Raw genomic sequence first — 25,880 nt, 5'->3', positions numbered from 1 at the left:
TATTGTGTTCTTCAAACACTAATAACACCATCAACCAATTTAGTAAGATTGTAATGTTTGTTTGTTCTTTAGTTTCTTTTGTAAAAACATAGATAGGCTAAAATGTATTTACCAATAATCTTGGGATGAAACGCAATAAAATGTAGAAGCTATAAATACAGCAAGAGAAGAGAAAGTAAAGGTGTACCTGGATGTGGGTTCAATGTAGAACTGATCCTCGAAGTCAATCTGGACAGCTTCCCCATTGGGCACAGTAATTACCCAGATACAGTCAATGTTCTGGGGGTAATTCTGTGGATAGTTCGGTGAAGTAATGTACCCTGGAGGATCGTTATCATTCACCTCGATGAAACCTCCACAACCTGTGGAGAAATAGAAGGATCGAGATAAGAGACGTGACAGGTTTTCCAACATCTACGTAAATTCGAAAAGATAATATTCTGTGGGGGTTTTTTAAACCTACTTCAGAAAAAGTTTGGATTCCAGGAAAATTTGTACAAAACAAACAAAAATAAGTTAAAGATTTGCAATGGACACAGCTTGGACACAATCAGCAAAAGCAAACTCTACCATGCAAAAATATACAAAGATCCAGAAACACATCTTTTCTGTTTCGGTTATTCAAGATAGTCTGAGGTAAAGGGCAAAACTGTCCCGTAATTTGACAAATCAAAAACAGATTTAGGAAATTATGGGTATAATAATGGATATAATGCCAAATTAATGCTTAAACAATATATGCAAACTTTGGAGCAATATACTAAGACAATGATAGGCCTCATTCTATTTGTATTCTAACAGCAGAGCTCTATAGCACAAGGGTCCATTTGCTAAGCTGGCCTGCATACAGTACGGACAACCTTATGACATTATGACCAGTATGGAACCAAAGAAAGAAAAGTATACGTTTTTTTTAAATTCACCCAAAAAACAATGTTTTCAACATTTAATTTATTCTTCTTTTAATTAAATATGTACGGAGCCCCGCAGGGGCAATGGGAGAAAAAAGAAAAATTAAGACGGACTTTTGCGGTCGGCAAAACTTTTGCGAGATCTCGCAACAGTTTTAGCCGGATTCTTCGGAGGCCGCCAGCTCGAAGCCGACCGGGAGGTCGAGGCATGATGTGCCGGGAAAGCGGTGTTCCTCCTGGCTGTAGTAGGTCTCGACCTCCCGTTAGCTTCGAGCTAGTGGGTGTCAGATCTCCGAAAACGTCGGAGCACTTTTGCAAATATGTGATGTCTTGTAAACCGAGCAGGTATCTGACGTTTACACAACTACATTCACGCCTCAAAATATCTTAAAAGTGTATTTTGTGACCCAGAAAGAGTAATATTACAACTAAGTAGCTGCCGCCATTGTTGGAATTCAACTTTTGCGAGTTTGTTTTGCGAGATCCTGAGTTAGTTTTGCGAGATCTCGCGAAAGTCCGTCTTAATTTTTTTTTCTCCCATGTTCCCTGCAGGGCTCCGTAAATATGGACTTTTAAACCATGACATTTTGTTTTTATTAATATTTTACACAGCAAACATTTTTGGAAACAGGCTGAAAATTGAAAAAGAGGGACCTATTATTTTATATCCAACTCCAAAGTTTCTCCTGGGCTTTACTACAGCTTTGCATGACTTAAAGTTACAAAATAACCTTTGTCTTATGCTGGGCATTAATGCAGCTCCTCAATCAATCTTCTTTCTGAACAAGCTACTTTACACCCGCCCCCTTTAAGCCAACTTAGTTCCCTTTGCCTCTCATAAGCATAAAACTGAAAACATTGTTCCTAAATTAGAGTTCTGTTGGCATCAAGTCCATGTTTCCTCCAATTTCAAAACTTGTCAACCGTGACTAAACGTTTAGAAATGATCACTTTTCTGCACTGAAACATTTCCTGTGATAGTGATGAAGTGAAGATTCTACCTTGACTGTGGGCTTCGAATAGCAGCTTAAAGCCAGAGGCCTCATTACTGTCATCGGACACAAAGTGAATAAAGAGGTGGTTGTCAGTTGTCTGGAGGACAGATGGGGGGCTTGAACCACACAGTCGTCCTGCAAGTAATGGAGCAGAGCCATCTGGACCATTCCTGAGCTGTGGAGAAAGGGAAAGATAACTGTGAATAATGATAGAAATAATTTATCAAAAGATCAGTGACTTCAGGAAGTCCAACCAGGGCTCTGAAACAAGAAAAAAAGACTTTCAGGAACCTTAATACTCCCATCTACTGTTGTTGTTGTCACTGTAAGGTTTATAAAATAAACTTAAACATAACCACAGTTTTTAAAAAACACCACAATGTATCACAGTTTCTTCTGCAAACTTTTTTATTAATCAAACGCATTAATAAAAAAGTTACTGTCGTATCCAGGTGGTCCAATTCGATAGTGCACAGCAATCCAAACTGAGAATAGTTTGGAAGGATATAAATTTCCTCTTAACATGATTTATCTGTTAGTACATTAGAGAAGTAGCAACATCAATACCTTGGAACATAGCCACCATCTCTTGGGGGAACACATGGTTTTTCTCATGATGACATATGACGTTTTGCCCTATCGGGTAACTTTGATAATGTGACGTTACTTGTCTGATGTTCAAAAACATGCTTCATCAAATATGAACTAAGTGGGAAAAATTTCCAACAAATAAAATTTTCCTTCAACTTTCTTGGGGTTTTATGTGACTCTAAGAACGTGTTGAGATGCTCACACATTTGTTTCTTGTATGCTTTTGTTTCACATTTTTGCACATTGCATTGTTAGAATTGTTTTCTGCAAAAAGAAAAAAGCAAACTTGCCAAATATAGCTAAGCCTGTTGCTTGTTTCACTTGACATCATCATGGTGGGACTTAAGTGGACAGTACATTTGATCAAACTATTCCCTGCACACTGTCCAGACTGGACTGAGACTGGATCAAACTGGATCGAGCTGAACAACACAGTGAATTTCATTGATTTCTAGCACCAGTAAATGTTAATTCTTTAACATCTTAAAACAGCTGTTAAATGCCAGTAATCACTTCAGTCTATGTGCATCCACAGGGTCAAAAATCTATTTTCTCACTTGTAGCAATGTGGATTTTTTTTTCTTTCAAATTTTTATTTTTGCAGCTTTTGCTATCCATATGTTTACCTCCAGGTAATCCCCTGTACTGCATCCAGTTCCAAAGCCTTGGATCTGAAAGGGGGTTTGGAAGGTGACAGAAATTCTAAAGCCAGGTGTCACCATCACGTGCCAGCTACAATTCAAACCTGGCCGGTAATTCTGTGGGTAATTGGGAGTGCTCATTACACCTCTGTCAACATGCAGGAGTCCACCACAACCTATGAAAAGAAAAAATATCACATATAATTCCTCTTACTAGTATAATTATTGTTGTAGAGTAGTGGTAGTTTGTGTCTGGCAGTTAATATATTGATCATGAAAAATGACCTGAAAGGAAGTGTTTCTGCCCACAACACCACAACGTATCACAAAACATTACATGGATGTTAAATCTGGATTACCAAAAACAATTCTCAAGTTAAGGGAGTTAGCAATAATTATTATATAGTATAATTATAATTTGACTTCTTGGATTGTCTTATGTTCAACACGTGTGGATTTGTTTCTCATTTTTATGGCTTATATGAACTTTGGGGGTCCATCAAAAACATGTATAGAAAAGACTCGAAGGTTACAGTTACAGTAGTTTGACCTAAAAGTGTTACCAAAAACAAATGGGAGCCCATCTGTTTTAATGGGTTCACATGGACATACAGGAGAGAATGCTTCAAGCAGTTATGGTAGGTTCGCACACTGAAAGCTTGTTACAACTTACTTTATGTTGAAAGTAAATAACCTCTTTCTTCTGTCATAGCTGAGAACTGTGATTCTCATCGAGTTTGAAAACACCCTGTGGTTTCCGTTCTTAAAAAAAAGGACTACCACCCAATTATGTCTTTTTAAGACTGCAGCGTGTAGTATTTCAGCATTTTGGTGTTTAGTTTTGTTTTGATCTTATGGCTATATGTCGTGTAGTTTAGTAATTAACTGCTAATGTATCACCTTTTGAGTAGGAGGCATTAAAGCCTTGGCCACTGATGATGCCGTCTGAGGAGAAATGGATGTACATGGAGTCTCCTGTTGAGTGAAGAGATCCTGGATGATCCCGACCACATACATTGGCCAGCACAGGGGACTGACTGGTTGCGCCTGGGAGTAACCAAAACAAAGGACATTCTAAGCTGTCCAGAAGGCCAAACAAACCAAGACAGTCAGGTGGACATATAAATGCTCTCTGCAGAAATAATTTTTACTACTTTATATAAAAGAAAGCACTGCCATGCAAATAATTTATGTTTTTTAAGTGAAATGCAGATTTCAAATCACAAGATTTGGACAGTACATACAGGCATGTATGACATCACACAGAAAATAAAAATATTTCTGTGCCAATCATGTTTATAGTTGCACTAAATTGCACAATCAAGGTAATCCACGAGCCAGCTTCACTTCAGCAATCAATGACATGTCCAGAGAAGCTCTAGCACTTCATGAAACAAGCATCTCAAGTTGGATGTTGCAACGACATCATACATTTCACAATGATCATTCCTCAAGGCAAAGAATTCTCAATTAGAAAGCTGTTGTTTTGATATATAGAATCCACACATAAATAATGATGGGAGAATTATCAAGAGATCTATAACAATACTGCACAGCATGTTATTAGATGCTGTTATTTGCCACAAATGAAACAAAATGAATAATATACAGTGGGGCAAAAAAGTATTTAGTCAGCCACCGATTGTGCAAGTTCCCCCACTTAAAATGATGACAGAGGTCAGTAATTTGCACCAGAGGTACACTTCAACTGTGAGAGACAGAATGTGAAAAAAAAATCCATGAATTCACATGGTAGGATTTGTAAAGAATTTATTCGTAAATCAGGGTGGAAAATAAGTATTTGGTCAATAACAAAAATACAACTCAATACTTTGTAACATAACCTTTGTTGGCAATAACAGAGGTCAAACGTTTACTATAGGTCTTTACCAGGTTTGCACACACAGTAGCTGGTATTTTGGCCCATTCCTCCATGCAGATCTTCTCAAGAGCAGTGATGATTTGGGGCTGTCGCCGAGCAACACGGACTTTCAACTCCCGCCACAGATTTTCTATGGGGTTGAGGTCTGGAGACTGGCTAGGCCACTCCAGGACTTTCAAATGCTTCTTACGGAGCCACTCCTTTGTTGCCCGGGCGGTGTGTTTTGGATCATTGTCATGTTGGAAGACCCAGCCTCGTTTCATCTTCAAAGTTCTCACTGATGGAAGGAGGTTTTGGCTCAAAATCTCACGATACTTGGCCCCATTCATTCTGTCCTTAACACGGATCAGTCGTCCTGTCCCCTTGGCAGAAAAACAGCCCCATAGCATGATGTTTCCACCCCCATGCTTCACAGTAGGTATGGTGTTCTTGGGATGCAACTCAGTATTCTTCTTCCTCCAAACACGACGAGTTGAGTTTATACCAAAAAGTTCTACTTTGGTTTCATCTGACCACATGACATTCTCCCAATCCTCTGCTGTATCATCCATGTGCTCTCTGGCAAACTTCAGACGGGCCTGGACATGCACTGGCTTCAGCAGCGGAACACGTCTGGCACTGCGGGATTTGATTCCCTGCCGTTGTAGTGTGTTACTGATGGTGACCTTTGTTACTTTGGTCCCAGCTCTCTGCAGGTCATTCACCAGGTCCCCCATTGTGGTTCTGGGATCTTTGCTCACCGTTCTCATGATCATTTTGACCCCACGGGATGAGATCTTGCGTGGAGCCCCAGATCGAGGGAGATTATCAGTGGTCTTGTATGTCTTCCATTTTCTGATGATTGCTCCCACAGTTGATTTTTTCACACCAAGCTGCTTGCCTATTGTAGATTCACTCTTCCCAGTCTGGTGCAGGTCTACAATTCTTTTCCTGGTGTCCTTCGAAAGCTCTTTGGTCTTGGCCATGGCGGAGTTTGGAGTCTGACTGGTTGAGGCTGTGGACAGGTGTCTTTTATACAGATGATGAGGTCAAACAGGTGCCATTCATACAGGTAACGAGTGGGGGACAGAAAAGCTTCTTACAGAAGACGTTACAGGTCTGTGAGAGCCAGGGATTTTCCTTGTTTGAGGTGACCAAATACTTATTTTCCACCCTGATTTACGAATAAATTCTTTACAAATCCTACCATGTGAATTCATGGATTTTTTTTCACATTCTGTCTCTCACAGTTGAAGTGTACCTCTGGTGCAAATTACTGACCTCTGTCATCATTTTAAGTGGGGGAACTTGCACAATCGGTGGCTGACTAAATACTTTTTTGCCCCACTGTATATCATAATATAACATAACAACAGTAAAGCATCACTGAATGAATGCATTTTTGTGCTCTAATATTTTTTGTTTTTAAACACTTTAAGTCATTTATACATAATTTAGCCCAAAGCATGAGACAAGTTGTGGAATTTAAGCTCAAAACAAAACCTGTCAGTTTTCCTCTTACTAGAATATTAAGTCTGAGGCTGTGGTCTGCCTCTAAACCAGCGGTCCCCAACCCCCAGGCCTCGGACCGGTACCGGTCCGTGAGTCGTTTGGTACTGGGCTGCAAGAGTTGAGGCTCAGGTGTGAAATGTATGGTTTTCAGGGTTTTTATCGGTTTTCAGCGTTAGTTTGTTATTGTTTTTATTGTTAACTCAGTTTTCCTGGGTCTTTTCACGTGTGTTATGAATAAATCTTCTTTTTTTCAGTACCGGTACTAGTTTTATTTTGTTGTATTTATCCGCGACACCTTAAAGGCCGGCCCGTGAAAATGTTGTCAGGCATAAAGCGGTCCGTGGCGCAAAAAAGGTTGGGGAGCGCTGCTCTAAACAAGAACATGAATTTTTCAACAATTCATTTTGGGAAAGAAAGGCAGGTGCCATCACAAGTTTTGGATATGTTACTATTAGACACCAAATCTTTCTATAAAAGTCAACTTGATGGTGTTAGATTATGTCATTTTTGGGGTGGGGGAATGTCCCATTGAATTTCAAAGAAAACTGTTTTTAATATCTTTAAAAGCAGGGAAAACACAAATGGTCATTTCATCAGTTGAAATTGAATGACCTTAAAAATCCATCAGCACTATTATTCCTTAATGTTGGCTTTAATTACTTACCATCTCTGACAACAACGCTATCAAAGTAGCAGGTATGGCTGTCCTCTATGTCTAAAGACAAGATAGTAAGCTCTACAGTTGAGTCTGGAGAACGTATTAACCAGGTACACTCCTGATCAGGAGGGTAGTTTTCTGGCCAGCCAGGAGAATAGAGGAAGCCAGGAGTCTCTCCTGTCATTAGCATTCCACCGCATGCACCTGGCACACATACAGAAAAACAACAAGATGAAGGTTGTATTTAACATTTCGGAAACACAGTGAGTCAGTCAGAGACCTGGGTATGATTTTGGACAGTGACTTCAGTTTTGAAAATCATATTAATAAGGTCACCAGGATTTCTTTCTACCACTAAAAAATACATTTCCTCAACTGACTTATGCCGGGCTCACACTGTGCGATTTTTGGCCCATTTTGAGCCGATTTTTGAGTCGTGCGACCGTTTTGGCGATCGGCCCGATTTTGGCCTTCATCGTGCGTCATGCATCGTGTAGTATACGTGGGGTAATGAGAAGCGATTAACACCTCACGACCAGCTCCCGATCATCAATCGCTTGGTCGCGAGGGTGTCACCGCAGTTTCTCACACTGCGCACGCGCAAACACAAATGTCAGCTAAAGACGGCGCAGCACGGCAGTGCAGCGTGTGATCTGGACACAAGCGATGGAGGCACTTGTAGAACTTTGGAAAGCTCATCCGAGCCTTTTCGATGTGGCCTCACAAAATTATAACGACCACAACAACCGTGAAAATAGTTGGATTGACATTGCTGCTCAATCACAGCTGCCTGATCAATGTTTTTCATTAGCAATTTAGCAAAGTTGATGGTGGTGGTGTGCGTGTCTGTGTGAGTGAAAGACAGAGAGGGAGAGCGAGCAACAGAATTTCTGTTATAACCTTCATTTTATGGACGCACAGTGTGAGCACTCGGGTCGCATCAGAGCATCGGGTAGTATAGTGTGAGACCCTGCATCGTGACCTACGAACTTCTAACCCCTGCGAGTCAATCGTACAGTTTGAGCAGGAGCTGAATCACGCGACTGAAAAAAATCGCACAGTGTGAGCCCGGCATAAGAGTCTGATAGCAGCGGTCCGGGTCCTTACATGTACACAGAAATGTGAACATCTTACCCAATACTGAAGTCACTACATTTGGAAAGAAAAGCATCTGGACTTCTTTAAGTTGCTTGAAGACGTTTCACCTCTCATCTGAGAAGCTTCTTCAGTTCTAAGGTCAAATGGTGGAGAGTCCCAGATTTAAACCTAGTGGGAGTCTATAGATCTATAATCTAGTTTTGAGATCCTTTCCAGACGCCTTAATGCCCACTCACACCCTGGGCCATTTCACCTCATGAAATCACATGATAGGGTGGGGTGAGGTTTCACAATGAGCTCACCTGAAACCTTGGCTGATTGTGACCTACACCCATCTTCATACCTTGGCTGGTGTGATTAGGTAGAGGATCATTAGGGGGTCCATTGTCCCTCTTGAGGGGACACTCCCACAGGGCTTAAATCTGGCACTCTCCACCATATGACCCTAGAAGAAGCTTCTCGGACTTCAAACAACTTAAGGAGTCCAGACGCTTTTCTTTCCAAGCTCCTTAGACTAGGATGACCGGGATGACTGAGAACCTTCACAGACAAGTCACTACATTGCCTTTAAGTTCAATAAATAAGCGCAAATAATTAAGCACAAATAAATAAACAACTAAAAAATGCTATATAAATAAAAAAATGCCATTGGCATTCTCTCTATTTAATTTGTTTGTCTAGTGTGTTTCCCTGCAGTATTCTCAGATATTCTACATCAGCCACAGTAAAGGTTAGGTTTTTGTTTCCTCTCAGCTATGAGTCTGCATATGGGTCATGCATGGGTTTATGTAACAGGGCTGCTCACCTGGTGTGATAGTGGGTGGTGGTCCAGAGTTCTGAATAGCAGTCCATTCCAAAAGGAAACCTTTTCCTCCCACCACTGCATCTGACTTGAACTGCACAGTGACAGTGCTTCCCAAACTTCTTACAGGAGGGGGTGGATTCAAACCACAGAATGTCCCAATAGGGTAGTAATGAATACTGGGACCATCAAATACCTGCAGAGACACAAGGATTGAGAATAGAAGCTGTGGTGAGGCGTGGTCGGTGGTGCTGTGGGGACTCACCTGCACTGCATCCACAATCACGCTCGCCATATTAAAAACGGGGAAGTGGGATTGTTTGGTATTGTGGTGTGTTGCATGTGCAGCTGGCGGCTTGTGTGCTGCAGCCGCGGTAAATAAATTGGCGCAAAAAAACACTCTCTGGACCCTCTGTGTCTCAGAAGCCATTAGGCAACGCCGTAAACACAGACAGCCTTTTGGGCAACCATCCTAGTCCACAATAGTTTACAATAGCTCTGCTCTGTCTCTTTTGTAGATGTTGCACACTACTGAGTGTCACAGCAAATATAAAAACCATTACATTCATTAATCTGTAGATCACACAGAATTATATTTTGTCTTTCAAAATTGGGGTTAGGAGATTGCAACAGGACATGCAAAAGAAAATATCTATATTATCTTTGGTTGGGGTTTTTTTTGTACTATTTACTAAACATCTCCATCCTGACAAAATACTAACTAGTCTAAGGAGGAGAATACTTAAATTAAGTGCAAACTGATTAATCCACTCGTGTCAGTTCATTTGGAAGGTCAGATGCAGATTTGATAAAAATGTATAAATTACGCAGCAACCTAATTCTAAAAGCAAAATTGTTTGCAACTCAATGCGAGTTTTGGTGTCAGGTTCTTTTCGACATGTTGTGGCTTCTGCTGCAGGAATTTTACGTCCTGCACAACGGGGTTCAAAGAAGGGAAGTCAGTGGATCCATCCTGAAAACTTAGTTTTTGTGGTTTTTCACTCTGATTAAAGCATTTACTTTAATACACTTTAAAAACATTAAATAAATAAATATTAAATTAAATAAAGTGTTATAATTTCAGGACCATGAAGATGGGCACAGACCTTCAATAGCACACACATGGTTGTCCATTACCTCATCAGGTGTGCTTTAACAGATGACTATTGTTAGTGGTGCCTACACAACTTCAGCTGCTGCACTATGACAATATGTGAGGTATAGATCTCACACACAGACACACACACACACAACTCTCCCACAAATTCTGAGTTGTTATTGAGGGCGCTCTCAGGCTTAAGGGGCGATCGTGGCTCAAGAGTTGGGAGTTCGCCTTGTAATCAGAAGGTTGCCGGTTTGAGCCCCGGCTTGGACAGTCTCGGTCGTTGACTCGTTGGGCAAGACACTTCACCCGTTGCCTACTGGTGGTGGTCAGAGGGCCCGGTGGCGCCAGTGTCCGGCAGCCTCGCCTCTGTCAGTGCGCCCCAGGGTGGCTGTGGCTACAATGTAGCTGCCATCACCAGTGTGTGAATGGGTGGAAAAGCGCTATACAAATACAGGCCATTTACCATTGAGCCATAAGTTAATAAAAGTATGTAATTTAAAACGACACAATGTATTTCCAGACACTTGGCACAATATTATAAAAATGTGATTGATATTGTTGCAGTCTCTTCACAATCTTACTTTCAGGTGGTCATAGTAGCAGTCATAAAGATCCTCGATGTCCATGTCCAAGAAGCGGATTTGGATGTAGCTGTCTCCATCTACAGTTATAGTCCAGTGGTAGTCAGCGTTATTGGGGTATGTCCTGGGATACAGTGGGGATGCTATCTGACCAGATTCCCCAGTCACATCAACACCATACACTGTGGAGCAGTGACACAGAAAAAAGAAACATTTCTCATTATATCCTTTTTTTATTGGTTACACAGAACATAACTCAGTGTAAACAGCTGGCTGAACTGACACTGACTTTCTTTGATGCACAACACACCTTACCTACACTGAGGTAATGACTACAACCCACATGTAAAGAAGCTTGAAACTGTATATATAACGTTCCATCTCTACACAGTCTCTTCACTAAAACACGAGGTATAAAAAGCATAATCTCAAATATCTTACTAAAAATAATATGCTGGTTTTATCCTTTTCGTGACATATTTAGGATCACAGACCAGTAATCCATCCCTAGTACTGACCTCAGGAGAAAAATCTGAGAACCTGAGAAAAATGACGATATAGAAGATGGCTGGTTAATTCTCTCATACGCAGACACTCACAGTGTGAGAAGACGGCTCTGAATCCTGCTCCGCTAACTGAAGCGTCTGAGACGAACTTGACCCACATGATATGAGCAATGACAGAGGTGTAGTTGGAAGGAAGCGAGTTTCCACAGAAGCGATCGACTAGAGGCCCAGTGGCGTTGCCTTCTCGGATTTCCAGGTAGTCATTTTGACAATCAGAGTCTCCTTGGAGCTGAAATGTACTAAAACAAAACACAATAAGATTGTTTGTCATATTTACTAATATAGGTTCCTGTGTGTATAGAAAAGTCATAAATTAACAGTGGTACAAGAGTGAATTATCTAACTTTAGTTCATGTAACAGACACCTAAGAAGAGGTGTAGTGCTATTTGTTTAAGTAGCAGAGTGTATCAGTTGTCATTTGTTTCTAAGGCTATTTTAGCACAGTGGGAAGTTTAAATTATTAATTCATACATATAACATCACCATCCTTAAGGCCAGCATTGTGGAAATGGAGATGCATTCTCTGAAGGTGGTTACAGATAGCCAGATGTTGTCTAATATAAGGACATTGCTGGACAAAACTTCCCACCCACTCCATAATGTGCTGGCCCATCAGAGTGAGAGACGGAGATTACCCAAACTGAACCACACAGAAAATCCACACAGAGAATGGCTGTGACTATCTCCCTATCTTAAAGGATACACTGCATTTTGTTGTACACCCTTATCTGCACATCCTCTCAGAGAACATAACTGTCAGTATGATAAGAAGGGCGCCTCAATTTCAGATTTCTTTTATATTTCAGTTTTGTGTAATATATCAGGATATTTATACATTAGAGCTGTTTATATTAATAAAGGTATTTTGTAATAGTTTGTAACAGATTGTATTACTTAATCAGCTCTCCACCTGAGTCTCAATCCTCAGGACCTCACACGGTTAAGCTTTTTCTAACAGGCAAGTTTAACCCCATATGATACTGATTCTTCTAACTTCCTCATTTATCTTAAGTGCCACAGTGTTTTCAGAGAGACACACTTGTAAAGCCTTTAGTTATTCTTATTATTTTTGTTAGGACATAAATGGTTGGGTGTGTTAATTTTTGAGACACTAACTTGTGCTCCAGGTGGTTCTTAAATAAATATGTTCTAACTACTATCTAAAATGTTATAGTCAAACCTTTCATGGTATATGATAAGGTCTTTATACATTGCTTTTCTACTCTACTGGAAGATGTTATACAACATTCATCCATTCATACAAACACATTTTTCTATACCTAATGACTCTATTATGATTCAGCTGAAAAACTATGTAGTAACTTACAACATAACCATAAGTCCGTAAGCCAGAAGTATAAATCGGGCATAAGTGCTTCCTATCTTACATTCACACACATTTATACTCATTAACACATCAGAGAGACTCATGCAGACTAGAGAAGCCAGAGATTGAACCACCAACCCTCTGATTAGTAGATGACCCCCTAAAGCCACTCCCACTGATAGCCAGTCAACTAGTAATGCCTGTCTGTGGAATAGTGCTGATAGGAACTTATTTATAAGCCAACTCTGATAGATTCTTCCAAAGTGAAATAATCATGCTTAAATTGACTAACATAAACGAGAGCTGGATGCGGTTTCCTGGTGAACTGCGGATGGTCCACACACATTCCACATTAGGTGGATAAGCATCTGGATAGTTAGGACTGTTAAATGCACCAGTCTCCATCACAAGATCTCCTCCACAACCTGAGTAAAGGAAAGAAAAAGAAAAAACTTGGATACCTTGATATGCATGACAGTAACGTGATTTTTAATTGGTTTTGATCATTTCTTATTGTGTGTGGATATAAGCAGTGTGACCCAGTATGACTTACTAGAAGTGGAGCCCGAGTAGGTAGCTCTGAAACCCTTTCTGGAGTAGGACTGGTCAGAGATGAATTTGACTACCAAAGAGTTGCTGAAGGATGTCACTGGGTGAGGTATTTCAGATCCACAGTAGCGCCCTAACAAAAGACAACATTAAGTTGTAATTTTAACATAAAGTTAATTTCAAAAATGTTAATTCTTTTGCACTTGGCTATCATTGATCTGAATTGTCCTAATTTTTCCAGAGAGAAAACATCCATAAAGCCTGTGCTTATGTGGTATTATTTTGCTTGGTAGACTATTCGTCTGCTCATTTTTCTACTGCTCATTTGCACTGCTCCTGGTAGAATGCCATTCATTCTTGAAATGAAATAAAGATTGTATTTGAGCCAGTGAAATTAAATGCAACATATTACATTACAAGAATATGACAAGATTGGAGTGACAAACCAGGTGTATAAGGCATTGTCACAGAACGACACCAACCTTATGTGGAAACTGGGCTGATAAAAAGGCACTGTGGTATGATACTCAATAGGATATTGTTTTCAGGATTCAGCACATCTCTTCTCTTATGATTAGAAAAGGTTAGGCTTAGGCAAGCGCCACCCTTCTAAATCTAACTATTACCAAAAACAGACAAGCAAAGACACATATAGTGAATATTTACCTATAGTAGGTGAATTGTAATTGTCTCCGTCCAAGATCTCCAAGAAATCATGAGAACAATTGGCTAAGATCATCTCTAAGTCAAAGTCAGTGAATGAAAGAGTCACGTGGTTTACTGGGCACAAAAAGACAAGTCAGTGGTTATTGGAACAGTTTGCATCCCAAGTTTTTCTATATGAAATATATAAAAGAATGACATTTTCTAGTCCTCTTTAACTAAAGCAACTCACATGGTTCCTGTGCTCTAATGATCCAACTACAGTTCTGATTAGGTGGGTATTGTGCTGGATACCTTGGTGATGCAATGGCCCCACCATTATCATCTGTTACAATCGTTGCACCACAAGCTGTTGAAAACAAAAGTACATTGTCACCTGCACTCTGGCTTTGGCAACCAGAACATGGAGATCAAGCTGTTTGCAGCAGATAGGTTTTAGTCCAGCAGCTAAAAAACTGAACTGAAAACTGAAGCAGTCTTCTCTGATGTAGCAGGGACAGAGGCATGAGTGGACAAACCCATTACAGCAGACAAATTATATCAGTGTTCAAGTGCAAAGAGGTTAAAGAAGACTGACCCTCAGAGAAGCGAGCGCTGAACCCACGGTGGTTGCCACTGGAGTCTGACCTAAAGCGAACATAAATTGTGTTCTGGGTGGAAGTGAAGGGAGGAACACTGGAACCACACACACGACCAAGCAGAGGAGAAGATGAGGTTGGACCATCATGGATCTAACAATGGACAAGCATATGTTTTCAGTAAAACTGTGGTTGTGTTGGCACATAAAAAATGAACAAACAAATCACTTTTCATGCATCTATTTTCATAAATTTTGAGTTGACTGGGGTGCACATTAGTTCTTAGGTGACAGCTTAGTCAAACTACGCCATGATACAAAATGCACATATCTTATTACAAAAAAAGAATATTGATGGTTTATGATTAATTGATACAAAAACTTATTTTTTAACTGTATTTGCTTGAATACTCTGAGAAGTCCTGCAAAAATATACTAAGTATACAGATATATATGGGGTGAAGGTGGCTGTAGCTCAGGTGGTGGAGCAGGTCACCTACTAACTGGACGCTTGGTGTTTCAGCCCCAGTCTACATGCTAAATCTCCTTGGGCAAGATACTAACCCCATGCTGCTCTGTGATGCATCCATCAGAGTATGAATGTGCATAAATGTTAGATAGGAAGCTCTTAGAAACAGTGTAGAAAAAACTGCTTGTGGAAGTGGAATTTAATCTTAAGAGATAAAAAGACCACCCCACAGGGCAAGTGGGGATTTTTTTTTATACATATCTCTTGTCTCCCTCCCTCAGAGCTAACTAAGGTGTGCAATTTGCTATTGATAAGCTGGACTTTGTATTACTTTACTTGTTGACTCTGACTTGTTTTTTTTGTCTTACATGTTGGCATGTTACATGTGATTTTATAATTTGTTATTCTATAATGGTTTGCATCAAATAAAATAAAAAATAAAAGTTACATTAAAAAATTCAGAAACAGCCTAATTGTCTTGAGTCACACCGAATGGAAGTGTATTGATTAATAAATCAGGCACAAGAATGAAAAGTTCACTGTGGACTTTCTTAGTTTGCTGGCTTTTCAAGCAGTGATAGTGCTTTTGCCTGTCTTTGCCTTGTCAGCCTTAGATACAGCACACAGCAACAACTAAAGACAGCTGCTTTAATATTGCACCAACCAGTTGCTATTCAGTCACTTACAGCCACATAGTCAAAGTTACAGCTGCTGTGATATTCAATGTCCAGGTCTGTAAAGTTCAGAAAGACACGGTGGTTGGGATCCACGCTGATGACCCAGGAACAATCCACATTGTTTGGATAGCTGTTGGGATACAAAGGAGAATGGATTTCCCCTGAAGGTGCTGTGACTGGGCCTCCACAGCCTGCAAGAAGAAAGAGAGATTATTAAAACCTACAGAGTACTGTATATATACATAAACTCCTAAGGCTTTGTAATTTAAAATGGCAGAAAGATAACAGGTGGTGAATTGTCAGCAGTCAAAAACTGTTGCAGTAGTAACAACTTCAATCCAGTTGAGACTACAACAGCTACATTTCTGTAAAATATTGCACCCAGCTACAAAGTCTATAATCAAACTGCAAAACCCAAAGCTCTGATGCTGCATCCAGAAGAAGCATGCAGAGCTGTAAAAGCTGCATTTAATGATGCCTACCCACCTCCCTGGACTTCAGTCCAGCTTGCATTGAATCCTCGACCACTGACATAGGCATCAGATTTGAAGCGCACAGTGAGAAGGTTGCCAGTGCTGGAGACACGCATTGGGGTGGATGTAGTGGTGCATAGCTTAGCCAGCTGTGGGGCTGACAAGTCTGGCCCTCCATAAACCTGAGGAGAAATGACATCAATTCAATAAGTAATCAAATGAAAAAGAAATCAAGTCAACAATCAGGTCAATTTATTGCCTTCTGCCATGAACCCCAACCAATCACAATAGTTTCAGTCAGGGGCGTAATTTCCAGAGGGGTTAGGGGGCTTATGACCCCCCCAATAATCAGATCCAACCAATATAACCCCCCAATAAAATTATGAATTATCTTGCATAAATAGGCTATTGATTTTCTTTACTAGTTTCAGGTATTACCAGCAAAATAGTTGCATGTTTAATCATCTAAGAATTTATCCAGATTTATTTATTTATTTAGACAGAGATCTTGACATATTGCAATATTGCGTGATAATCCATAATCGATTTTTAAATAGAAATTTATTTTGCCAGAATCTCAGCTTAAAGCTCACAAAACTATTTCAACTGCCACCAAACGGCTAAAACACCAAACAGGTAAACAGATTTGGCACAACGATGTAAACACAAAGTGCAACCCCCGGGTCGAGGACATGCCGTCGGGTGCTGGAAGCCGAAATCTCAAATATTAATCACTCTCTGACCAAAATTCACTGAACCAGCAGCAAAAGAAGATCAAAACTATGCTTCACGTTTGAACAACATCGTCATGAATTTCTTCCGACTTTGGCTGTTTTGCTTCCACTACGATAAAATCGCACTTCCTGCACAGCTCTCTCTCTCTCCCACTGAACTGAGAGAACAGTTTCCCATCATCTGTTTTCTGCATTATTCGCTTGCTTATTACGCATCAGTCCACTGTTGTGTACAGTGCTGTCGGCCACTGTTTTTGTGGGGGGGGTTTTGTCATTCAGTGCTACATAAGTAAAACTCAATTTTAACAGAACTGATATTTAATTCAACTGAACTGAATTAAGATTATATGAGTTTTGTCATAAATTCAGCTTTTGGTATGTTTATGAACTGACTACTACTAAGCCAACATCTAGTAGAGAAAAACACCTGTGTCTTACCTCCAGCACATCATAGTTGCAGTCTTGGTGGTACTCAACATCAAATTCATGGATGGTGATAGTTATACTGCTGCCAGCTGATGTGGTGATATACCATATACATTCTCTGTTGTCTGGATATCTGTTAGGGTAGCCTGGGCTGCTGAAGGAGCCACTGGGACCAGAGAGATCCCCGCCACAACCTGCAGGGACAAAGAAATCACTAAATCATGCATCAAATTAGTATTATTTTGTTTCAGTAATTATTTAGACTAAACAACATTTTTAATAAAGAGATTTTCACAGCACTGTTGTCAGCAGAAGAAAGGAAGGTGAAGAGAAAGCATGAGAAAAGATGCAATAAAGCACGCATTAACTCTTATTAAAACCAGAGATAAAAACCAACAGCCAGCTGACAAGTGTAGTATAAACTTAAAACTGCCTGTATAGTATACCGTCAAAGAAAAAACTACCTCCACTACCTGCAAAAGTCACACCTTCTCTCTATGTGTGACAATCTGAAGAGACAAAGGAGATGTAGTCCTCAAATTCTTTAATTCTCACTCGCTTTTGCAACTTTGTACTTTTGTGTTATTCACAGCAACAACTCTAACTCATTGTTAGTCCATTTAAAAAAACTCGATGCTTTTCCTCGACATTTTGCTGCGACGATTCAAAGAGCCGGAAAGTAAATAAGCGGCAGACAGAAATGAGGCGGGTCGAATTGTCTTGCGTTTCATGCATGCGCAGTACTGGAACGTAAGCGTTTTCGGCTGTTTCAATGTGGACGCACAACTCTGTGAAAACAACTGAAAACGACAGTGTGGGCGCGAAGCGTTTTCAGACGCCGTTTTCAAATCTATCCGGGTTAGTGCGGACGTAGCCTCAGTGTGTGGATGCACCTCGGTACATGAGATGCAGTACTTCTGTTATTAGTCAGCGTTTAGTTACAATGGTCAGTTGTTCTGGAGAGTGTGCAGAGTGGTTGATTTACTGGTTGACATTCCTGCTCTCACTTACGGCCATGATCTCTGGATAGTGAAGGAAAAAATAAATTGGGAAAACTGATAGATGAGATGAGGATGTCAGAGATCTTCCTTATTGATAAGGTGATAAGTTTGATCAGGATGGACTCAGTGAAGAGTGAAAACTCCTCCACATGTGGTGGTTTGGCCAACACACCAGAATGCCTTCTTGATGGCTTCAAGGTGAGGTGTGTTGACCTAGGAGGAGACCCCAGAGCAGATCCAGAACACGCTAGAGAGATTAGATCTCTGTGCTAAGTTAGTAGCACGTATTTAAAAATACAAAAATTCAATTTCATTTATTTATATAAATGTTTTAAAAACTATTTTAAATACTATAGTACACAGTATGTTTGTAATGGTTCTCTTGATCTGGTCTGTAACAATCAAATATGTTTCCCTCTTACCATTTTGGTACCACATCATCTGGAAGCCTGATGTCGAAACAGTTGAATCAGTTCTGAACACAATGTTGAGGGCTGAGCTTGTAGTGCTGCCGGCCGGAGGAGGAGTGTATCCACAGAATGTGCCAATCAGAGGCGCTTCTTGGTTAGGCCCATCATAGAGCTAGGGCAAGGATATACAGAGAAAGCAGAAAGTATGCACTGAAAATGGGCAGAAATGCCATGGTAATTTGGGGCTTGCTACGATTTCTTTGAACTGAACCAGTGTGGAATGATTGCACAGCATACATAATTAATTATGTTAAAAAATTGTTTGGCCGTTCTAGTGTATAGCGCAGTGGTCTGTGACCACAGTAAAGCATTCCCCTTCCACTTGGCATCGCCGCCTTTCCAGGCCAGAGCTGAACACTTCTGCCTACTCTATTCACAATATCACTACAATTCTCCAGTACTTCCTCTTTTCCAAACTCATGCTCCCAGGCCTACATCACTGGCATCGGTGATGACCCCGGATGAATGGGGAGACCAGACAGGTCTTGAAAAGAAGTCTGACATACATTCAGTGGTTCAGACAGTTGTGAAAAATTGGGAACAATCTGGTAGTATGAGCCAGCCATGCAAGGAAACCTTTGATCTCCTTTGATGTTAATTGGAAATGACACAATGTAACCAAGGAATGTGAAATATGTTCTGAAAAGGTTGGAGTTTTTCATATTGACAGTCAGCTTGGCCTCCTGGAGCTTTTGGAATAGTGTGGGGATGCCCTCATGGTACTGTTCCCATGATGATGAATAGATGATTACGCCATCCAGAGGTTATCTCCATCAGTTACTGGATGGTTACTGGTGCATAGACTGAAGGCTATGACCTTGATTTGATATAATCCTGCAGGAAAGGTTAAAAACAGTCTTATCTTATCTATTCTCCTCCATCTGGCACTGCCAGTATCTATTGTCCATGTCAATAGTGGAGAAGACTATCAAGGCAGCCAGCGAGTCTAGCATTTCCTAAATGGTGGTCAAAGGGTGAGCATCTGTCTACATGACCACACACTGCTTTATGTAATTAACACAGAAACAGGGCTTCCTACTTTAGAGATGAGGGTCGCAGGTGATGCCCAAGCAGGTGAGAATAATTCAATGATGTTTGCCGCTGACATTTCCTCCACTAGCTCGTTCATTATTTTGAGTTTTGCTCAGACGACTCAGTGTTCAATGGGCACTTCACAGGTTACAAAGATTTGAGGAGTTAGCAGATAAAGAGGTGTAGAGAGAATTTGCTCCTTAACATCACAGATTTCCTCAGTCATACGTGTTTTTACATGTGTGAAATAGCATCTGCCATTGAAGTCATCACACCTCAGATTTCCTTTAGCATCTCTGACAGGTAACATTTAAAAACAGGCAAATTTCCGTTTTCTGGTTGTTATCCTGCTGCTCTCCTTAAACTCATGAACCATGCAGCTTAAGTTCTTATAACTTTTTGTAGGTCTGCTAAAAGTTGCATAATGAGGACGTTTTATCAGTGAAGGAGGGAAAAAAAGATAATGTTAAAGTAGCAGTCATTTAAAGCAAATCATTAACTCACAAAATGTTGAAACTTATTTCAGCAGCCAATTTATAGATGTTTATTTTATTGGGATAGTTGCAAATTTTAGTAACTGTTAACTTTAGTTAATGTCACATAATACAAAAACAAAGGGGTCAGTTGTATATACAAGTATTTAAATTTTTGTAAAAAAAATTGGATTGAAAAAATGCACAAAATCAAATTTTGTTTATTTACAAACAGGCCTGGTGAGAGTTTTGAGTCATTCGTTCTTTTATTTCTTTTCTTTTATAATGTTGAGAGATGTGGATGTGTTACCTTAATGTAATCAAATGTACAAGCAGCAGAGGTGGCCTCTAGCTGGAAGGCTGTAAAGGTGTAGTTGACGGTATTTCCACCGCTGGCTTGGATTGTCCAGCTACACTGGCTGTTGTCCGGATAGTTGTTGGGAAAGTTCAGTGACTCGATCACTCCTCTGTGTTTGCCAGAGATCAAAATACTATTGCATTCTGAAAAAAATAAATAAGAAGATCACATATGGCATTCCTACTCTGATAAATGGAAATTATTAAAAAGAATATGTGCAGGATCATCATTATTATTTGTTAGCCATCTTTACAAGAACAAGAAAGTTATGTAATAGCATATATAGCGAACTGAAGTATTTTAGTTATCACTGATGATGACTAATTTTATCTGACCTTGTGGCCTGATGTTTTTATCTGACACTTCTATTATTTAAATAAGTGTTCCATCCATCCATCTTCATCCGCTTTATCCGAGGCCGGGTCGCGGGGGCAGCAGCCTAAGCAAAGAGGCCCAGACCTCCCTCTCCCCAGCCACCTCCTCCAGCTTATCCGGGGGAACACCAAGGCGTTCCCAGGCCAGCCGAGAGATATAATCTCTCCAGCGTGTCCTGGGTCTGCCCCGGGGCCTCCTCCCGGTGGGACATGCCTGGAACACCTCACCCAGGAGGCGCCCAGGGGGCATCCTTGTCAGATGCCCAAACCACCTCAGCTGGCTCCTTTCGATGTGGAGCAGCAGCGGCTCTACTCTGAGCCCCTCCCGGATGGCCGAACTTCTCACCCTATCTCTAAGGGAGAGGCCAGCCACCCTTCGGAGGAAGCTCATTTCCGCCGCTTGTATCCGCGATCTCGTTCTTTCGGTCACTACCCACAGCTCGTGGCCATAGGTGAGGGTAGGGACGTAGATCCCAGTCAGTGTTAATCTAAATAAAATGACGTTAAAGCCATAACCGCATTAACGCAGTAAATCTCCGTTAGCGAGTTAGCATGGATCGCCCTGTGCGCGGGGCTACATGGAACTAACGCATAAACAAACTGATGCCGTGTTAATGCGGTTATGATCATTTTAATGAGATTAACGCTAAAAGCACTAATTTAAATACAATTTTGGCCATCTCTGGTAATATCTCATAAATTATCAGAATTGTTCCAAATCTTCGTAATTATTTAAATTCACAAACACAGATAATGTGTAAACAAAATATGTTTTCTTACGAGAAGTGTAGGAGGCAATGAAGCCTCCTGCATTGACGCTGCTGTCTGTGCGGAGTTTGACGTAGAGCTCATTGCTGGAAGAGTTGATGGTACTCGGCAGGTCACTGCCACACAGCTTGGCCAGTTGTGGAGCACTGCTGCTGTTGCCATCATGTACCTAACAGAAACAGATAACAGAAACAAAATGAAATGAAGAAATAAAATGAACTAAAGAAAAACTATTTCAATAATTGAAATTTTTGAAAGCGGTAATTATGGTGTGTTATTTTCAACAGAGGGAATAACAACTTGTTTACATTTGTGTATGAAAAAAAAGCAAACAAAATCTAACATAATATGTACTACTTTGTCATAATTACACCAACCTAAAATGCTGGCAGCCACCAGTGCTACCCCTCAGCCTCCTAGTAGATACACTCATGGTATCACTTTCCAAATCAATTTTCAGAAAACTTGACCTCTAACCTTTGACCTTGATGTCATTGAGATTCAAACTCATCCAGGATTTTTAGTTGCTACACCTATGGTATCAATTTGAAAAAATTCTAGTTGACTTCCTTCTTGCAGTTATTTTAGATTCTGAAATGTGCTTTAAAACATCATTACCAGGATAGCTTTCTTCAGACTTGGGAATATCACCAAAATTTGACCCTTCCTGACTTGTCATTATGCTGAAAAACTAATGTATCTCTGGTAAAGTGGATCACTACAGTGCTCCCTTTGTTGGGCTTCCCCATAAAACTACAAATAGGCTGCAGGTTATCCTGAATTCTGTTTCAAAGTTATTAATGAAAACCAATGACAGAGAGCACACCAGTCCCCTCTTAGCAGAGTTATACTGGTTTCTGGTACTCGTTAGAATAAAAACACCAAGAATGAACTAAACCTTGACTCCTTTTTCTCTCCTTTTTTCTCCAATCATGAACAATGTGGGCTGATAAAGCCTCTGGGCTGAGTATTGGCTTTCTCCGAGTCCTTTAGATCCCACTGACACCTCCAAGCAAGTTGTTTTATACCCTAAACTGAAAAAACCTACTTCAGTCTAGCTTTGTAATGATTTTGTTGTTGTTTTCAAACACCTAGCTAAGTAAGCCTGCTGCGCATCCATGTTTATCTACAGTTATGTACATCCATTAGAAAATGTTTGAATATGCCCCAAAATGAAACGTTCATCTACTTTCATACTTTAGTCTTGCATAACAATGCAACCATATGACTTAGAGGTAGAATACTCACAGCCACATAATCATAATAACAGTTAGCATTAGATTCCAGATGGAAATCAGAGAAAGAGAGCAGGAGTTTGTTGCCCTGGTTGGTCCTAATGTTCCAGTAGCACTCAGCATTTGGGTGGTAGGGTAGCGGGTAGTTAGGAGAGGAGAATGCTCCAGATGCAGTTGTCAACGTCCCTCCACAGCCTTGGAATAAAGGATAAAATAAAACATGTAGATGAGGGAAAAAAAAGACAGAAAGCACATTTTTATTTATTTATTTTTTTTACATTTTACTGTTACAATCAAACTTCAAATGAAAAACTACTGTTTTCTACATGCTGTAATTGTTGTACAGTAAAGGGTAAACATTTCTTGTTATAATTAAAGGTATGAAATAAAGTCTTGTGAAACCAACTGGTCAGCTGGCTTACGCCTTAGATAAGAAGACAGAAGTAAAGCTAGACAATTCCCTCATAAGCTTCAATCAGCAGGTGGACTGTGGAGAGGTTTCTTTCAGTGTTTCAGGTCCTCTTTACAAAAAACTATATAACCTATATATAGTTTGAGACATTGTGGATGTTGGGTATCGAAGAATCCATAGGTCCCTCATCCTATTCATGTAACCCCTTCTGCCAGGGTTACTTGTGTAGTAGCATTCCAACAATGCCCTATTTTCGTCTCTTGCCCACCGATGCCTTCTTGTATATATCTATACTTATCTATCAATCTATCTATATAAATAAAAACACCTTTCTGATCAATTTGAGCTCTCAAACAGCGTTTAACTACAAATTTAATTACCCAGTCACACAACATTCAGCAGTGCTTTTATCTTTACCCATTTTTACCTCACGTTTAAACACACACACCCTGTTGAATGGACCCGGGAAACGCTGGATTTAGAATCCAGACTTATTCCCCAAGAATAATTCAACAGGGATTGGTCCACCAACCTTCAGATTGTTCTTCCACCTGCCAAAGCCACCCCAATCTGATTTATCTGTACTTTATTTAATTCATTAGCTACATGTTCTTGTTTTTGTCAAGGTGCCTTTATTTTCAAAAATTTAATTGAGCCAACACCCCCCCCCCCTCTTAACTGACATTTTGCAATCTAGTACAAATTAGATATAATTATATACAAATTTAGATTGTCTCATCCTTCTCAGGTTGTTAGAAGTAGGTGGTATAGGTCAATATGAAACACTGTGTGCCAAAGTAACACATTGTCCAGAACACAACTTTATGTAGGCATGCAATGGTACATAATAGGACCAGTAATACAATAATAGAAAGTGCTCTCACCCAGTAGTTGTAATTATAATTTTTAAATTCACTTAGAAACTTGGCCTTGGCCATTTCTCTACTTCCAGATGGCTGCTAACCTTTGACATGTGTCACTGAAATAATAGGTAACTTACAGATGCAAAGGTGCAGATGTCCTGGCAAAATGCATGAATTTGGTGGTATTATAATTTTAATTCTATTAGTATTATAGTATACTATGAAAAATAATTATAGCCCATAATGTCAAAGACTTACTTAAAATGAAACTTGATAAAGAAAAGCTGAAATAGTAAAAACTGGTATCACATATATTTGAACCTCACCAGTTTGTGTTCCGTCCCAGTGAGCCATGAATCCGGGACGAGTGACTGAGGTGTCAGATTTGAATCGAACCCACAAACGGTTGCTGTGTGACATCAGAACTGGAGGCCGCTGATTGGCACAGAACTTACCAATCAAGGGAGATGTCTCAAAGCCCCCGTCCCTAGTTGAGACAGTGGAAGTTCAACATGTCAGTGATCTGAGTAAAAAGTATTACGGATAAAACCGTACAGCAGTTTTCTTCCAAGTAGGCAGAAATGTTTTGCCTCACCTGATCTCCACAAAATCAAATCTGCAAGAAGGATGGCTCCCCTCCAACTCAAAATCAGTGAAGTTCAGCATAATCTGCATATTGACGTCCACAATTATCTTGAAGATGCAGTCTCTACTGTTGGGGTAATATTGTGGGTAGTTGGGTGAACTGAAAGACCCAGTAGGGGTGGTGAAAGTCTGGCCACAGTCTGTTGAGACAGAAAAGGGGGGAATAATGTTTTTAAAAAATTACAATCTGACAACAATCTAAAACTGATGTAGTTAATTACATGTTTTCTCTATAACGATGTTTGTGCAGGCAGACTGCATGACTGGGTGAACTGAAGAAGCCTCTCGGATGAGAGGTGAAACGTCTTCAAGTAACTTAAAGAAGTCCAGACGCTTTTCTTTGCAAGCTCCTTTGACTACGATGACCTGGATGACTGAGAACCTTCACAGACATACACTGTGACTGAAAACACCATGTCCATATACAGATGAGAAAAAAGTTATTAGTCCCCCGATGAAATTTATGTCAAGTTTTTGAAGTTCTTGTCAAATTTTTCCCTGTTCTTCTTTAATGCAGCACATCATTTTCATAAATTCTTTCTGTCTGCACACAAAAACAGAATTATTTTAGAAAATAAATTACCAGGGTCCAGATTCAAAGTCCACTGAAAAACGGACTTTTATTGAGCCATAGCATAAAGCACTTCTGGGCAATGATGTGGTACAACTCTTTAATGCTTAAAGCTTGTAAAATCATGAGGAGGGGCTGAACTGTCACTTCAAAACATATTTTGCCAAAAAACACAAGAAATTAGTTTAGACAGAAGTTATTTCACAAACCCTCACAAAGCAGGAAGTAGATGTACAAAGTTATCACAGCATTTCAAGTGTCAAGAACAGGAGGGGGAAGTATCATCTGTAAATTAAAGAGCAAGCTTGGCAGAGATAGACAGCAATCAATTTCAAAGACTCCAGAACACTAATGAATGGTTTGGCCAGGTCAGGAATTGTAGTCTCAAATAAAGAAATGACTCTTCACAGGAATGGACTGCAGGGTTGCAGATGAAGAAAAAGTCCAGTTTTAGAGACACC

At 40.2% G+C, this 25,880-nt stretch overlaps 1 protein-coding gene across 1 annotated transcript in view; it reads right to left on the bottom strand.

The window, feature by feature from the left end:
- The window catches only part of cubn (cubilin (intrinsic factor-cobalamin receptor)), an 82,441-nt gene that overhangs the window by 28,637 nt on the left and 27,924 nt on the right, over positions 1–25,880 (bottom strand). Inside the window, exons 23-44 of the mRNA XM_085172218.1 lie at positions 24,799–24,988; positions 24,530–24,690; positions 22,942–23,123; positions 21,706–21,862; positions 20,504–20,694; positions 18,641–18,800; positions 17,230–17,411; positions 16,071–16,239; positions 15,594–15,775; positions 14,439–14,592; positions 14,094–14,210; positions 13,865–13,978; positions 13,203–13,331; positions 12,942–13,074; positions 11,355–11,560; positions 10,756–10,937; positions 9,073–9,265; positions 7,176–7,373; positions 4,039–4,185; positions 3,124–3,314; positions 1,913–2,081; positions 188–362 (exon numbers count right to left, since the gene is read on the bottom strand). Of these exons, the coding sequence (XP_085028344.1) occupies positions 188–362; positions 1,913–2,081; positions 3,124–3,314; positions 4,039–4,185; positions 7,176–7,373; positions 9,073–9,265; positions 10,756–10,937; positions 11,355–11,560; positions 12,942–13,074; positions 13,203–13,331; positions 13,865–13,978; positions 14,094–14,210; positions 14,439–14,592; positions 15,594–15,775; positions 16,071–16,239; positions 17,230–17,411; positions 18,641–18,800; positions 20,504–20,694; positions 21,706–21,862; positions 22,942–23,123; positions 24,530–24,690; positions 24,799–24,988 (3,682 nt within the window). The remainder of the gene's footprint in view (positions 1–187; positions 363–1,912; positions 2,082–3,123; positions 3,315–4,038; positions 4,186–7,175; positions 7,374–9,072; positions 9,266–10,755; positions 10,938–11,354; positions 11,561–12,941; positions 13,075–13,202; positions 13,332–13,864; positions 13,979–14,093; positions 14,211–14,438; positions 14,593–15,593; positions 15,776–16,070; positions 16,240–17,229; positions 17,412–18,640; positions 18,801–20,503; positions 20,695–21,705; positions 21,863–22,941; positions 23,124–24,529; positions 24,691–24,798; positions 24,989–25,880) is intronic.

Source organism: Neolamprologus multifasciatus, chromosome 9, assembly GCF_963576455.1.
Source record: "Neolamprologus multifasciatus chromosome 9, fNeoMul1.2, whole genome shotgun sequence".
NCBI classification, from domain to species: domain Eukaryota; kingdom Metazoa; phylum Chordata; class Actinopteri; order Cichliformes; family Cichlidae; genus Neolamprologus; species Neolamprologus multifasciatus.
Note: the sequence above shows the minus strand (reverse complement) of the source record. Positions and strands in the feature narration are given on the sequence as shown.